Here is a 16,583-nt window from a genome sequence, read left to right as displayed (position 1 = left end):
CCGGGTCCCAAGCAGCCGTGGGGCCGCGTCGAGGCAAGAGATGATGATGAGGCGGGGGAAGGTATCCAGTATTTTGATAATTGGAGAGTTAAAATTGCGCATATAGACACCGGATCCGACCCGTAAAACCCAAAAATTTTGCGCGCGTGAGCGTAGCGAGCGCGGGGGGGGCCCCCGGCCGTTTCGCACAGGGCGTCACAAATCTCCCAGACGGCTCTGCCTGGAGCATTTGGTTTGTTTGTCCGTCAGTGTTTTGTTTTGTTATTCTCCTGTTTGTTTTGTGTCTCTGTCTCTGTATGGTGGTGTAAGTTTCTACTTTTTACCTGCAAACAAATCTACCCTCGGGTATCAATAAAGTTACTGTTACCGTTACCGTTACCTCTCACCCAAATCCTCATGAGGGAGTTTGAGCTGCACAAGAGGAGCAGAACCGCCCGGTTCTACATCCTAGTAACAAAGGTGGACCCGGTTCTGGTAAAAGAACCCTCAACTACATCCAGAACCACAGCAGAACTCCCACCACGTAAACCCACCAACGTTCCTTCATGACTTCTGTGATCGGTTCTGAGGCGGTGCTTAGTTGTAATCTGTTTATCAAAAGAACTCATGGAAGCGTTTAAAGGAGGGGACGACCCCGGTACTCATCTATCTGGGAATCACCCGGTACTCCGGCATCGCCCCTCGTTCTGGGGACGACCCGGTACTCCCACATTGCCCCTCAAGGAGCCTTTAGAACCACCAACCGTTTTGGGACACATTATAACCAACCAGGGGGGTGAAATTATAACAGAAAACCAAAACATTTACATACATTTATGGTTTTGATTGCTTTTGAATTAGTAGAAAACTTAATAGAGTCCAGATACTGATTTAATTCACAATGAAAAGTAAAAAAAGAGGGTTTTCTGCGTAAGAATTTAGATTTGTGGATGTGGAATTTTGCAAGGATAATCAACAAATAATAATAAATGTTTCTTTTGGCTTTTGTTCTAATCGTTACATGGTCAAAAACACCAAACAAATATCCTTCCAAAATAAATTAAAATCAATATCAATTCTTTCAGACACAAAATTACACATATAACTCCAAAAAGTTTGAACATTGGGGCACAGACTTTTTTTTATTTTATTTATTTTCCTTCTGTTCTCTCTTTATGCACCTTTTCCCTGATACAAGTTGAAAAAAAATGTTATGCCTTGTTGTTTGTATATGAATATATTTTCAATAAAAAAACAAAAATAAAAAAAAAAACATTTGGGGCACAGACATGTTTTTATAAACAAACTTTATTCAACATTTCAAAAGTACAAAATTCCTTTGAGGAAACATTAGTTTGCAACTGAAACATAAGTTCACAACACACAAGCGAATATGTAACTATACATTTTTTTTCCAAGATAATCTTATAGATTAAATTAAATAAAATAAATAAATAAAATAAAATAAAATAATCACAAAATAAAATAATCACAGGGGTTGACATTTCAACAAAAGTGTTTAAGCGTAGCAACATTTGTAAATTAAAGAGCAGGAGACTTTAACATGGTTTCATATAAATCATGAATAGACTGATTTTCTTTTGATAGTACCTTTATAGATGTTATATCATTTTTTATTTCGTTTTTAAAACGTATTATGGAGGGTTAATGGGGCACAGACATGGATCTATTAATTAAAAAAAAAATAAATTTCAGGAGCCAGGGGGATTTTTAAACAAACACATTAAATAGAGAGCATAAATTAACAGTTTTGACAGCTCTTTTGTTATTTGAGTCAGAGATGGACAGTGGCGTCAGTTCAGTCTCACTAAGGTACGGCAAGGTTATGAGTCACAGAATTAACTAGAGTATCAATCAACACGTCCAGCAAATACTCATCACAGAGTCTGCTATGTATCTGATCTGTGTGGTCAAGAAAACTGGAACTTTTTAAAATGCAGTCTTGGTCACTGCAAAAACTCAACAAAAAAAAAGGAATATTTGTCTTATTTCTAGTTAAAATGTCTCATTTTTAGTCAAAAATCTCATTACACTTAAAATAAGAGTCATCACCAGAAAAATAACTTGTTATTTGACCATTTTCACCTGATTCAAGTAAATTTTCACTTGAAATAAGTAGAAAAATCTGCCAGTGGGACAAGATTTATCTTCTCATTACAAGCAAAAAAATCTTGTTCCATTGGCAGATTTTTCTACTTATTTTAAGTGAAAATCTACTTGAAACAGGTGAAAATGGTTGATTTTGAGTCTTGTCTTAAATGTAATGAAATTTAAAAAAAAAATGAGACTAAAAATTAGACATTTTAACTATAAATACAAATATTCTTGTTAAGATTTTGAGTTTTTGCAGTGTATAATAACTAGTGAAATCGATCATGTTGTTCTTATTTGCATTTGTAGTTATTCCATAAATGAAATAAAAAAACAAACATTTACATTTAACCCTTGAAGCAAATTATTGTTTGGTTTTATTCTCAAACATTAAAAAAAGGGGTTTTGAATGACTGAATTTGGATTTATGAATATGAAACTTTGCAAGAATAATTATTAAACATGGATCTATTAATAAAAGGGCAAAGAAACCAAACCCGCCGTCAGACCAGCCACGTCATCAGCCACGTCATCAGGACGCGGCGGCCTCTGATTGGCCGCGGCGTCCGGGACGTGAGCCAATCAGCGGCGTCCCCGCGCGGGGCATGCTGGGAGCTGCAGTCTTTAAGCCCCGCCTGCTCCGTAGACGGTTCTGATGGTCCGACTGCTGGAGCGGAGGATGAAGCTGTTCGTGGCCGCCGCGCTGCTGCTGGGCTCGGTTCTGCTGCTGCTGCTGCCCGGCCCGGGGGCCGCGGACGACAAGAAGAAGGGGCCCAAAGTGACGGCCAAGGTGGGTCGGGTTCTGGTTCTGGGGCTGGTTCTGCTGGGGCTGGTTCTGGTGCAGGGGAGGCCGAGCCACGTCACCGAGCCGCGGACTGGAATTCTGGAGACTGCCGCGTTCCATTTAGCTCGGAAATCGGAACTGGGAACTGGGAATGGCAGCCATCTTGGAATGGTAATGCCGCGTTCCATTTGTTCTCGGAAGTCGGAATTTCACAGTTCTTAGTCGGAATTTTCAACTGGAACGCCTTTCGAAGTGGGATTTCCTATTAGGAAAGTGGGAGAAGCTTCACCACCCCGAGTTACCATTCCAAGAAGGCTGCCATTCCCAGTTCCCAGTTCCGATTTCCGAGGTAAATGGAACGCGGCAGAAGCTTCTCCCACTTTCCCAGTAGGAAATCCCACTTGGAGGGGCGTTCCAGTTGAAAATTCTGACTGGGGACTGGGAAATTCCGACTTCCGAGGACAAATGGAACGCGGCAGACCCGCCGGTGTTCTGCCAATCCTTGCTACCTTGCCGAAAAATGCTCCCTGATGGTTTTCTACCTTAGAGCTACAGTTTTACTGTGTTTTACTCCCTAAACCACGTCCTTCTGCCAGGCCGGGATTGTAAATAAGAACGTTATTAATGACCTGCCTGGTTAAATAAAGGCGAATCACTGAATTAATAGATAAAGCCATAGAATTGCTTTTTTTTCTCTTCATCGTATAATGTTCACAAAGTGTGATGCAATTCATGTCATGGGTAGTTTTATTTTGAAGGATCAAATACTCAACATCCCATATTATCCATTTAGCGTGGCAATCAAACTTTGAAAATCGACTGTGCGCATGCGCAGAACCAGAAAGTAGCATTTCTCGGCAGGTAGCAGAAATTGGCAGAACACCGGCTCCGGCCGGGCTCCGGTCGGGGGTGAATCGGGGATAAATCGGGGTGAGTCTCCAAAAGAAACGCTGTGTTTTTCGTGTTTCTGGCGTGAGTACGTGAGTCCCGTCGCTGCACACCAGGATCCCCGGGGATCCTGGTGTGCAGATGTTTGACCTGCAGCGGTTTGTCCACGTAGACAGATGGAGTACTGCTGGAATACTGATGAAGTACTGTAGTTCTGGAGTACCAACTGTAGTACTGTAGTACTGATGAAGTACTGAAATACTCTAGTACTGCTGAAGTACTTCAGTACTTCAGTTTGCACTGTCTTGCACTGACGAGGTGATGCTGCTTTTAATCTCACTGACTGTACCCAGTTATGATGACAATAAAAGTATTCTGTTCAGTACTTCAGTACAATACTTCAGTACCGACTGAAATACTTCAGTCTGAAATACTTCAGTCTGAAATACTTCAGTCTGAAATACTTCAGTACCGTCTGAAATACTTCAGTCTGAAATACTTCAGTACCGTCTGAAATACTTCAGTCTGAAATACTTCAGTACCGTCTGAAATACTTCAGTCTGAAATACTTCAGTCTGAAATACTTCAGTCTGAAATACTTCAGTCAGTACTGAAGTACTGCAACTTCAGTACTGAAGTCACAGTACTGAAGAAGTACTGAAGTCACAGTACTGAAGAAGTACTGAAGAAGTACTGTGACTTCAGTACTTGAGTTGGTACTGAAGTCGTAGTACTGAAGTTGTAGTACTTCAGTACTACGACTTCAGTACTACAACTTCCGTTGGCCCCCGGGACCTCGTGGGCCCGCAGGAGCTGGTACTGGAGTACTTCTGAGTACTTCAATACTTCTGAGTACTTCAGTAGGAACTTCCTGAACCTCCAGTACCGGCAGGAACTAATCCACGTTAAATCTAGGCCGAGCGTGCGCCGCAGGTTGGGCTGTGATGAGCTCATCATGGTGCAGCCACTCTGACGCCGTCACTGACGCCGTCAGAGTGGCTGCACCATGATGAGCTACCGCGGTGCAGCCACTCTGACGGCGTCGCTGATGCTCCTCCCAGAACATTGTAACTACACGTCGATGCGACGCAGACCCAACACAGACGAGAGGCTGTGATTGGTTCTCTTGGTAGCAACGCATTACTGGTTTCATTACTTTCAGCCTCTTTTCTTCGTGTATGTGTTTTTTTTTTTTGCACAATAGTTGTCCTTATCTTTTTGATTCACTGTGACCGGAAAAGCCGAAAACTAACTCCGCCCCCTCACCTGGTCTAACTCCGCCCCCTCACCTGGTCTAACTCCGCCCCCTCATCTGGTCTAACTCCGCCCCCTGGTTCTAACTCCGCCCCCTCACTCCCCGAGGCCGGTTTTAGGGGGGGCAGGGGTGGGCTGTGGTTTTAGGGGGGTGGGGGGGGGGCTGTGTCCACCCAAACGTGCGTCCTGCCCACCCGATCAAAGTTATGGGGATCCTTTATTTTTTTATACTTTCATTTTTTTATAAATATAAAAAAATATCACAGAATATCTGTACCGTTTCTGATTGGGTCGGCACTGCGCATCATTTTTAGACACAACAATGAAGGCATACCGCAAAAGTTGTGTCTCGGCGGAGGGACGTGTTCAGAACGGCACACACTGAAGGCTGATTTATGGTTCTGCGTTACACCAACGCAGAACGGTGCGCGTCGCCGCGTACCCTACGGCGTAACCTACGCCGCGCCCTACGGCGTAGCCCTACGGCGTAGGGCTACGCCGTGCCCGTGGCTCTAGTGCACCGCTGCGGTGCTGTGCAGGCTCTGGAGCCACCAGCCTGCCGCCGGACCTTTTAAATCAACACACGATTGATTGATTTAAAAAAAAAAAAAAAAAGAAGCAAGCAAAAAACATAAAATAAATGCAGCCTCAACACAAGCCAGCATCCTATTTGTGCCGGTGTTCTGCCATTTTTTGCTGCTTTGCCAAAAGTGCTACCTACAGGCTCAGTTATGCTTCTGCGTCAAAATGGCGCCGTGCCTACGGCGTGTGGTTTGGATCGACGCAGAGGACACGCCGTCACCTGCGCCGTCACTAACGTGCACCTCCTGAAAATTGTAACTACGCGTCGAGGAGACGCCGACCACACGCAGACCGAGAGGGCTGTGATTGGTTCGTTTGAAAGTGAAGCATTTCCGGTTTCCGGTTTGAATCAGTAGTGAACTTCCAGGGCTCTTTTCTTCGTTTATGTGTGTTTTTTTTTTTTTTTTTTTTTGTTTTTTGCACAATAGTTGTCCTTATTTCTTTGATTTACTGTGACCGGAAAAAGTTGGATAAACCATTCAGAAAAAGATCGCTAACTAGCGGTCACGGGGGGTACTGCACCACGACCAAATAGAGAGACGGAGAAGTCAGAAGGGTTCAGCACGGCGTCACGGCTGCGGTGTGTGTGACGCAGAACCATAACTGAGCCTTAATGGTTTTCTACCTTTGCAGAGCTACAATCTTTGTGTTTCGTTTTTTTCCCTAAACCACTTCCTTTCCCCCCAAATGGTCCTTGTCTCTGTCCAGGCCGTGACTGTAAATAAGAATGTTCTTAATGACCTGCTGGTTAAATGAAGGCCAATGACTGAATGAATATCAGATAAAGCCATAGAATTGTTTTTTTCTCTCTTTATCGTATAATGTTCACAAAGTGTAATGCGATTCATGTCGTGGATTTTGATGGAACAAATTCTCAACATCTCATATTATCCATTTTACATCGTGCAAGAAATGATTGGCAATCAAACTTTGAAAATCAACTGCGCATGTGCAGAACCATGAAGTAGCATTTCTCTGCAGGTAGCATGGATTAGCAGAACGACAGTCCCAGCCCGGGTAAATGCAGAGGGAAGAGTCAGGAAGGGTTAGGGTTAGTAACCGTGGAGAAGATAGATGAACTGATATGATGAGCAGAGTTTTCTATGCATTTCGCCCCCTGGTTCCTAACTCCGCCCCCTCACCTGGTTCCTAACTCCGCCCCCTCACCTGGTTCTAACTCCGCCCCCTGGTTCTAACTCCGCCCCCTCACCTGTTTCTAACTCCGCCTCCTTGGTTCTAACTCCGCCCCCTGGTCTTAACTCCGCCCCCTGGTCTTAACTCCGCCCCCTGGTTGTAACTCCGCCCCCTGGCTCTAACCCCGCCCCCTCACCTGGCTCTAACCCCGCCCCCTCACCTGGCTCTAACCCCGCCCCCTCACCTGGCTCTAACCCCGCCCCCTCACCTGGTTCTAACCCCGCCCCCTCACCTGGCTCTAACCCCGCCCCCTCACCTGGTTCTAACCCCGCCCCCTGGTCTTAACTCCGCCCCCTCACCTGGTTCTAACCCCGCCCCCTGGTTTTAACTCCGCCCCCTCACCTGGTTCTAACTCCGCCCCCTGGTCTTAACTCCGCCCCCTCACCTGGTTCTAACCCCGCCCCCTGGTTTTAACTCCGCCCCCTCACCTGGCTCTAACTCCTCCCCCTGCTCTAACTCCGCCCCCTCACCTGGTTCTAACTCCGCCCCCTGGTTCTAACTCCGCCCCCTGCTCTAACTCCGCCCCCTCACCTGGCTCTAACTCCGCCCCCTGCTCTAACTCCGCCCCCTCACCTGGTTCTAACTCCGCCCCCTGGTTCTAACTCCGCCCCCTGCTCTAACTCCGCCCCCTCACCTGGCTCTAACTCCGCCCCCTGCTCTAACTCCGCCCCCTCACCTGGTTCTAACTCCGCCCCCTCACCTGGCTCTAACTCCTCCCCTGCTCTAACTCCGCCCCCTCACCTGGTTCTAACCCCGCCCCCTCACCTGGTTCTAACTCCTCCCCCTGGTTCTAACTCCGCCCCCTGGTCTTAACTCCGCCCCCTGGCTCTAACCCCGCCCCCTGCTCTAACTCCGCCCCCTCTCCCCAGGTTTACTTTGACATGAAGATCGGAGACGAGGAGGTCGGCCGGATCGTCATCGGCGTCTTCGGGAAAACCGTTCCCAAGACGGTGGACAACTTTGTTGCCCTGGCGACGGGAGAGGTGAGGACCTGGTTCTGGTTCTGGTTCTAGTTCTGGTTCTGGATAGGACTGTGTTGAAAAAAAATCAATTTTCTGATTCTAAATCGATTCTCATATTCATTCCTAAAAATCGATTTGTATGTCTAAAGATCGATTAATTTTTTTTTCTAATTATTTTTTTTTTTATTACTTTTTATTTTTTATTTTTTTTTTCATCATTCCATTTTTGCCTGGTGAACTTTAATCCCAGTAGTTTGGAAAACTCCTGAACTAAACTGCTGGACATTTCATCTTAAATGTCTAAATGTTATATTAGTTAAATGAAGTTCTTATTATCTATATTTACTAGAGCTTGTTTGGTTTCTCTGTTATCGGACACGGTTTGTCATGAAATACCTGAAAAACACCGGTGCTTCATGTCCAGCTGAGTCTGTTACAGAATAATAATAATAAAAGAATAAATCAGACAAGATAAAATAATCTGTTACTGCTTGAGCTGTTGCAATTTCTTTTTTTGCACTTTAATGGATATTGAAATGCCTATTTGAGTTATTTATTTCTTAGTTATTTCACAATAATTATTGTGAAATTATTATTTCAATAGTTATTTTACAGTCATATAATCCAGGAAACACCAACCCAAATCAATATCCAATCGATTCTTGACATTTGAATCGATACCCAGTTCTGGATCAGGATTCTGGTTCTGGTTCTGGTTCTGGATCAGGATTCTAGTTTTGGTTCTGGATCAGGATTCTAGTTCTGGTTCTGGATCAGGATTCTAGTTCTGGTTCTGGATCAGGATTCTAGTTCTGGTTCTGGATCAGGATTCTAGTTTTGGTTCTGGATCAGGATTCTAGTTCTGGTTCTGGATCAGGATTCTAGTTCTGGTTCTGGTTCTGGGTCAGGATTCTAGTTCTGGTTCTGGATCAGGATTCTGGTTCTAGTTCTGGTTCTGGATCAGGATTCTGGTTCTAGTTCTGGGTCAGGATCAGGATTCTGGTTCTAGTTCTGGTTCTGGATCAGGATTCTGGTTCTAGTTCTGGGTCAGGATCAGGATTCTGGTTCTAGTTCTGGATCCTGGTTCTGGTTCTGGTTCTGGGTCAGGATTCTGGATCAGGATCAGGGTTCTGGTTCTGGTTCTGGATCAGGGTTGTGGTTCTGGTTCTAGTCCTGGTTCTGGGTCAGCACTGAACCGGGTCTCGTCTCTCTCTCCTCCAGAAAGGATTCGGCTACAAGGGCAGCAAGTTCCACCGGGTCATCAAGCAGTTCATGATCCAGGGAGGAGACTTCACCAGGGGGGACGGGACCGGGGGTGAGTCTGGGACGGGTCTGGGGGACCGGGTCTGGGACCGGGGGTGAGTCTGGGACGGGTCTGGGACGGGTCTGGGACCGGGGGTGAGTCTGGGTCGGGTCTGGGTCTGGGGGACCGGGTCTGGGACCGGGGGTGGGTCTGGGACGGGTCTGGGGGACCGGGTCTGGGGGACCGGGTCTGGGGGACCGGGGGTGGGTCTGGGACGGGTCTGGGGGACCGGGTCTGGGGGACCGGGTCTGGGGGACCGGGGGTGAGTCTGGTCTGGGACGGGTCTGGGGGACCGGGTCTGGGTCTGGGGGACCGGGGGTGAGTCTGGTCTGGGTCTGGGACCGGGTCTGGGACCGGGGGTGAGTCTGGGTCTGGGACGGGTCTGGGGGACCGGGGGTGAGTCTGGGTCTGGGTCTGGGGGACCGGGTCTGGGACCGGGTCTGGACTAGGGCTGGGCGATATATCGAGATTTTAATATATATCGATATATTTTCAAACGTAATATGTAGGGGTGGGTATTGCCAAGGACCTCACGATACAATAACATCACGATACCCGAGTCACGATACGATACACATCACGATACCTGAGTCACGATACGATAACATCACGATACCTGAGTCACGATACGATAACATCACGATACCTGAGTCACGATACGATAACATCACGATACCTGAGTCACGATACGATAACATCACGATACCTGAGTCACGATACGATACACATCACGATACCTGAGTCACGATACGATAACATCACGATACGATACACATCACCATACCTGAGTCACGATACGATACACATCACGATACCTGAGTCACGATACGATACACATCACGATACCTGAGTCACGATACGATACACATCACCATACCTGAGTCACGATACGATACACATCACCATACCTGAGTCACGATACGATACACATCACGATACCTGAGTCACGATACGATACACATCACGATACCTGAGTCACGATACGATACACATCACGATACCTGAGTCACGATACGATACACATCACGATACCTGAGTCACGATACGATACACATCACGATACCTGAGTCACGATACGATACACATCACGATACCCGAGTCACGATACGATACACATCACGATACCCGAGTCACGATACGATACACATCACGATACCCGAGTCACGATACGATACACATCACGATACCCGAGTCACGATACGATACACATCACGATACCCGAGTCACGATACGATACACATCACCATACCTGAGTCACGATACGATACACATCACGATACCTGAGATACGATACACATCACGATACCTGAGATACGATACACATCACCATACCTGAGTCACGATACGATACACATCACCATACCTGAGTCACGATACGATACACATCACGATACCTGAGTCACGATACCTGAGTCACGATACGATACACATCACCATACCTGAGTCACGATACGATACACATCACCATACCTGAGTCACGATACGATACACATCACCATACCTGAGATACGATACACATCACCATACCTGAGATACGATACACATCACCATACCTGAGATACGATACACATCACGATACCTGAGATACGATACACATCACGATACCTGAGATACGATACACATCACGATACCTGAGTCACGATACACATCACGATACCTGAGTCACGATACGATACACATCACGATACCTGAGTCACGATACCTGAGTCACGATACCTGAGTCACGATACGATACACATCACGATACCTGAGATACGATACACATCACGATACCTGAGATACAATACACATCACGATACCTGAGTCACGATACGATACACATCACGATACCTGAGTCACGATACGATACACATCACGATACCTGAGTCACGATACGATACACATCACGATACCTCAGTCACGATACGATACACATCACAATACCTGAGTCACGATACGATACACAGCACGATACCTGAGTCACGATACGATATTGCGATATCCAAATTTTGCGATATTGCGATATATAAAGTTGCTGAAAACTGTAAAAAGCTTTATGGATCTTAAAATCCGAGTTGCACGTTCATCAGATTATAGTGAAAATTCATGGGACAAACTGAGTCAAAACAATGTTTTATTATAACTATACAAGCTAAAGTTACAACTTATTTGTATATGTTTTTCATATTATTTACACCATATGAAATTAACATTAAATTTAGTATGAGGTTGCTTTATTTATGTGGCAAATGATGATAAACACAAGAAAGATGGAACTAAAACCAAGGACAGGCACAGTGATCAGTCAGTATAGATATAAATCCATAAATAAATAAACCTCTGTCCATTATTTTTCATTTTTTAAGGACAGGCAATTGTGTTATATAAAAAATAAATTATAAAATGAAATAAAACGTGAAATAAAACCTGAGCTCAGTGCAGGGCCCTCAGGGTTGGTAGAGAGTGGCAATGCCCAGGACTGTCACTTAGGTAGGAGCACTGGGGGATGGGAAAAAGATCGGAGATAAAAAATATTAAAAAAATAAAAAAAACGATATTCAAATTTTGAATATCGATATTGAATCAGCTGGAAAAGTATCGCGATATATTGCCATATCAAAGTTTTTGCCCACCCCTAGTGATATGGTACGAGACAATATCGTTTATATCGATTTAAAAAAATATATATTTTATTTTTTTATGATTTTGATATAGCTTATTTTGTGACAAATTTGACTTGAATGTTTTATTTGAGATTTGCGTGGAAAAGTCTGCCTGTTACTGTCTACATTGTATTAATTACACAGTGTATTTTAATTTAATTGTTATGCAGGAAAGAGATATTTGTTTTATTTTATTCAAGAAGCATTTTTATTCTATATATGCAGGCAGTTTATTTTTATTTCATTTGTTTTATACATGTTGATATTGTGCAGACCTCTGTTAATAAAGGAACCTGTGTGACATTTGGCACGAGGCTTTGTATTAAAACTGACTGTTTTTTTAAGAAATGAAGCTAACAGAGATGCTAACAGAGATGCTAACAGAGATGCTAACAGAGACGCTAAGCTATAATGCTTTGGGGGAAACTCCGATTAAGGCACAGAAAAAATATTGATATATATCGAGTATCAACATTCAGCTAGATCAGGGGTCGCAACCCAAAATGTTTTAGATCCATATTGGACCAAAAACACAAAAAACAAATATGTCTGGAGCCGCAAAAAATGAAAAGTCTTGTATCAGAATTAGAATGAAGACACACATGCTGCATGTTTCTATATTAGTTATAACTGGGGGAAGATTATTTTTTCATTATGCACTTCGAGAAAAAAGTTGAAATTTCGAGAAAAAAGTTGAAATGTCAAGATTAATGTCGAAGTACAATCTTGAGAAAAAAGTTTAAGTTTAATAAATTGACCAATACAGGACATGTGTCCTTTACATCGGTATCAAGAATAACTTACAATAAATACATAGGACTAAAATTTACATTGAAAAAAAGTCGAAATGTTGAGAAAAAAGTCGAAATTTCGAAATTAAAAAGGAAGAAAAAAAGAGACAAAAAGGAAGGGAAAGAAGAAAGAAAGGAAAAATGAAAAAGCGAAAAAAAAAAAAAAGGTCAAACATTTTTGAAAAAGCTCCAGGAGCCACTAGGGCGGCGCTAAAGAGCCGCATGCGGCTCTAGAGCCGCGGGTTGCTGACCCCTGAGCTAGAAAATATCCAGATATGACTTTTGGTCCATATGGCCCAGCCCTAGTCTGGGACCGGGTCTGGTCCAGGTCCAGGTCCAGGTCTGGACCAGGTCTGGGTCTGGTACCACCTCCAGGTCTAACCTCTCTCCCCCCCACAGGGAAGAGCATCTACGGGGACCGGTTCCCTGACGAGAACTTCAAGCTGAAGCACTACGGCGCCGGCTGGCTCAGCATGGCCAACGCCGGCAAAGACACCAACGGCTCCCAGTTCTTCATCACCACCGTGCAGACGCCCTGGCTGGACGGCAAGCACGTGGTGTTCGGCAAGATCCTGGAGGGCATGGTGGGTACCGGTCTGGGGGGACCGGGGGGGGCGGCAAGATCCTGGAGGGCATGGTGGGTACCGGTCTGGGGGGGGACCTGTAGATCCTGGAGGGCATGGTGGGTACCGGTCTGGGGGGTCTGTAGATCCTGCAGGGCATGGTGGGTACCGGTCTGGGGGGGGACCTGTAGATCCTGCAGGGCATGGTGGGTACCGGTCTGGGGGGGACCTGTAGATCCTGCAGGGCATGGTGGGTACCGGTCTGGGGGGGTCTGTAGATCCTGGAGGGCATGGTGGGTACCGGTCTGGGGGGGGACCTGTAGATCCTGGAGGGCATGGTGGGTACCGGTCTGGGGGGTCTGTAGATCCTGCAGGGCATGGTGGGTACCGGTCTGGGGGGGGACCTGTAGATCCTGCAGGGCATGGTGGGTACCGGTCTGGGGGGGACCTGTAGATCCTGCAGGGCATGGTGGGTACCGGTCTGGGGGGGTCTGTAGATCCTGGAGGGCATGGTGGGTACCGGTCTGGGGGGGTCTGTAGATCCTGGAGGGCATGGTGGGTACCGGTCTGGGGGGGGGGCAAGATCCTGGAGGGCATGGTGGGTACCGGTCTGGGGGGGGGGTCTGTAGATCCTGGAGGGCATGGTGGGTACCGGTCTGGGGGGGCCGGGCTGGACCAGGCATAGACACATATAAAGGCTAGATGACTCGTCCGCGCTGGTTCCAATGCAGAGCGACGTCGTCACACGGCGGCCATCTTACCACAGGAGAGCTCGCTCACTTTAACATTGTGTTTAATGGTGCATGTTCTGCTTAAACAACCTTAACTTGATCAATTCTCAACAGATTTTCAAACAGTTTGGTTTGTTATGAACGTCAGAGATGTAGTTATGACACTGCATACTTGTGAAAATAACAAGAAACAGATAGCTATGACATGGTATTTATATTAAATCAATATTTCTATAGTATTCTTAGTAATATTTATATTATAACATATATACATATATTACCTTATAACATGTTTATATATTAGATTATGATGTATATATATCATGACATTATAACATGTGTACACATGTTATTATGTCATGATAAATACATCATAATCTAATAGTATATAAACATGTTATGTCATATAAATGTTATAATGTAATAAAATATATATATATATATATATATATATATATATATATATATATATATATAATGTATGTTATAATGTAAATATTACTAAGAATACTATAGAAATATTGATTTAATATAAATACCATGTCATAGTTATCTGTTTCTGGTTATTTTCATATAAAAGTACGTTTTTAAATGTTTATAATTATTCACAAGTATGCAGTGTCATAACTACATCCCTGACGTTCATGACAAACCAAACTGTTTGAAAATCTGTTGAGAATTGAGCAAGTTAAGGTTGTTTAAGCAGTACATGCTCCATTAAACACAATGTTAAAGTGAGCGAGTTCTCCTGTGGCAAGATGGCCGCCGTGTGACGACGTCGCAGCAGCGCGGACGAGTCATCTAGCCTTTATATATGTCTATGGTCTCTGTAGGAACACAGGAACCAGCTCTGACTGGTTGGACTCCCCTGAACTAGTGCATTGTGGGAGATTTCTGAAATGTAAACAAAGATATTTTCAACATTGCCAGGGGGGGGTGGGGGGTCCCCGGTCTAGTTCTGACCCCCGTCACAACTTAAAGAAAAGTCTCTTGGAGCCATGGCCAAGACCCAACAGGAAGTCGGCCATTTTGAATCAATCGTGTCATTTTGGCCCAATTTCTGCCATTTCTTCGGCAGTTAATTCAGCCCGAACCGTAACGTGCACCCAGGTGTGTTATACATCAAAATGTGCGTCTCTGTCCTGCGACTACACGCATTACTTTTCTCAGTCAAAAGTGTTACCGTGGCGACGCTAGACGCCAAAAAGCGCGCCCCCCTTCATCTGATTGGTCCATATTTGATAGTTCCTACTTTCTGTCATAACTTTTGAATGGTTTGACATAGAGACTTGTGGGTGGTGTCATCAGACTCTGTATTGAATCCTTGACCTTTATTGCCTGCGCAGCTTTAATTATGAATCTTGTCATTTCCAGGACGTGGTCAACAAGATCGAGGCCACCAAGACAGACGGCCGGGACAAACCGCTGAAGGACGTCGTCATCCACGACTCGGGCGTGATCGAGGTGGAGAAGCCGTTCGCCGTGGCCAAGGAGTAGACGGGGGGTCTGGGGGGGGTGGGGGGGTCTGGGGGGACCTGGAGGGACCTGGAGGGACCTGGAGGGACCTGGAGGGACCTGGAGGGACCTGGGGGGACCTGGGGGGACCTGGGGGGACCTGGGGGGGACCTGGAGGGGGCGGGGCTTCAGAAGAGCAGTGGTGACATCATCACTCTGGTCCATCTAACATTCCAGACACTGAAACTTCTGTTTTGTAAAAAATGAGATCTGAAATAAAGATTCAGTTTTTCTTAAACTGCTGGATGTTTTTTTATTATTATTATTAATGACTTGTTATTAACCCTGGAGGTTTTTGTGCCAGAGCAGAAACAAGCGAAAGTAAAACAGCCGTCGCCATCGAACACTTAAGAGTTTACAGGGAAGATTCTGGACGAGAAGAGACTTCACTCTGGTCCCCAGACCAAGACCAGGACCAGGACCGGAGACCAGGACCGGGACCGGTCTGGAGACCGGGACCGGTCTGGAGACCAGGACCGGGACCGGTTTCTAGACCAGTCCCGGTCCTGGTCCTGGTCCTGGTCCTGGTCTAGAGAGCGTTTTGGTGCTGGGGCAGAATCCTGTTGCTCCAAACACTGAGTCAGGTTTAAAAGTTCCTGCACAAGAATTGCCGTCACCGTGAACTTTAAATTCACCAACTATTAAGACTGTTATGTAAGAGAATCAGGGCCGTGCAGGAGAGCAAATATTTGAGAGGGAAGATTTTTTTATTTTTTTTATTGTGGACTTTGAGGAAAAAGTCGAAATGTTAAGATTATTCTTAAATTGTATTTCAACAGTAAAGTCGAAATTTTGCATTTTTTTTCTCACATTTCAACCTTTTTTGCGAAATTGTACTTCATCTCGAAATTTCTTCTTTTTTCTCGATATTTCGACTTTTCTCAAAATTGTACCTGAGCAGTAATGTTGAAATTTCTCCTTTTTTCATGAAATTTTGACTTTTTTCTCGACATTTTGACTTTTTTTTTTTTTTTTTTCCCAGTGTATGAAAAAAAAAATCTTCTAAAATATTTTAATTTTTTTCCTGCCTGGCCCTAATACTCTTTCAACTTGATTATTGGAGATAAAAAGTCACTAAAACCCATAAAAATGCAGCAGCATGGCCACCAACACAAATAGAGTCTGGACAATAGTGATGATCAATAATAATAATAATAATAATAGTGATGATCAATAATAATCATAATAGTGATGATCAATAATAATCATAATAGTGATGATCAATAATAATAATAATAATAATAGTGATGATCAATAATAATCATAATAGTGATGATCAATAT

General features: G+C 44.7%; 1 protein-coding gene across 1 annotated transcript; it reads left to right on the top strand.

Annotated features, from left to right (window-relative positions):
- Positions 1–2,713: 2,713 nt before the first annotated feature.
- LOC133443657 (peptidyl-prolyl cis-trans isomerase B) lies at positions 2,714–15,296 on the top strand. Its single transcript, XM_061720762.1, has 5 exons — positions 2,714–2,881; positions 7,663–7,776; positions 8,977–9,070; positions 12,891–13,075; positions 15,160–15,296. The coding sequence occupies exons 1-5, from the start codon at positions 2,747–2,749 to the stop codon at positions 15,280–15,282; spliced, it is 651 nt and encodes a 216-aa protein (XP_061576746.1). The 5' UTR covers positions 2,714–2,746; the 3' UTR covers positions 15,283–15,296.
- The last annotated feature ends 1,287 nt before the right edge of the window (positions 15,297–16,583 follow it).

This window comes from Cololabis saira, chromosome 5 (genome assembly GCF_033807715.1).
Source record: "Cololabis saira isolate AMF1-May2022 chromosome 5, fColSai1.1, whole genome shotgun sequence".
NCBI classification, from domain to species: Eukaryota; Metazoa; Chordata; class Actinopteri; order Beloniformes; family Belonidae; genus Cololabis; species Cololabis saira.
This window is presented reverse-complemented; position numbering and strand designations above follow the sequence as displayed.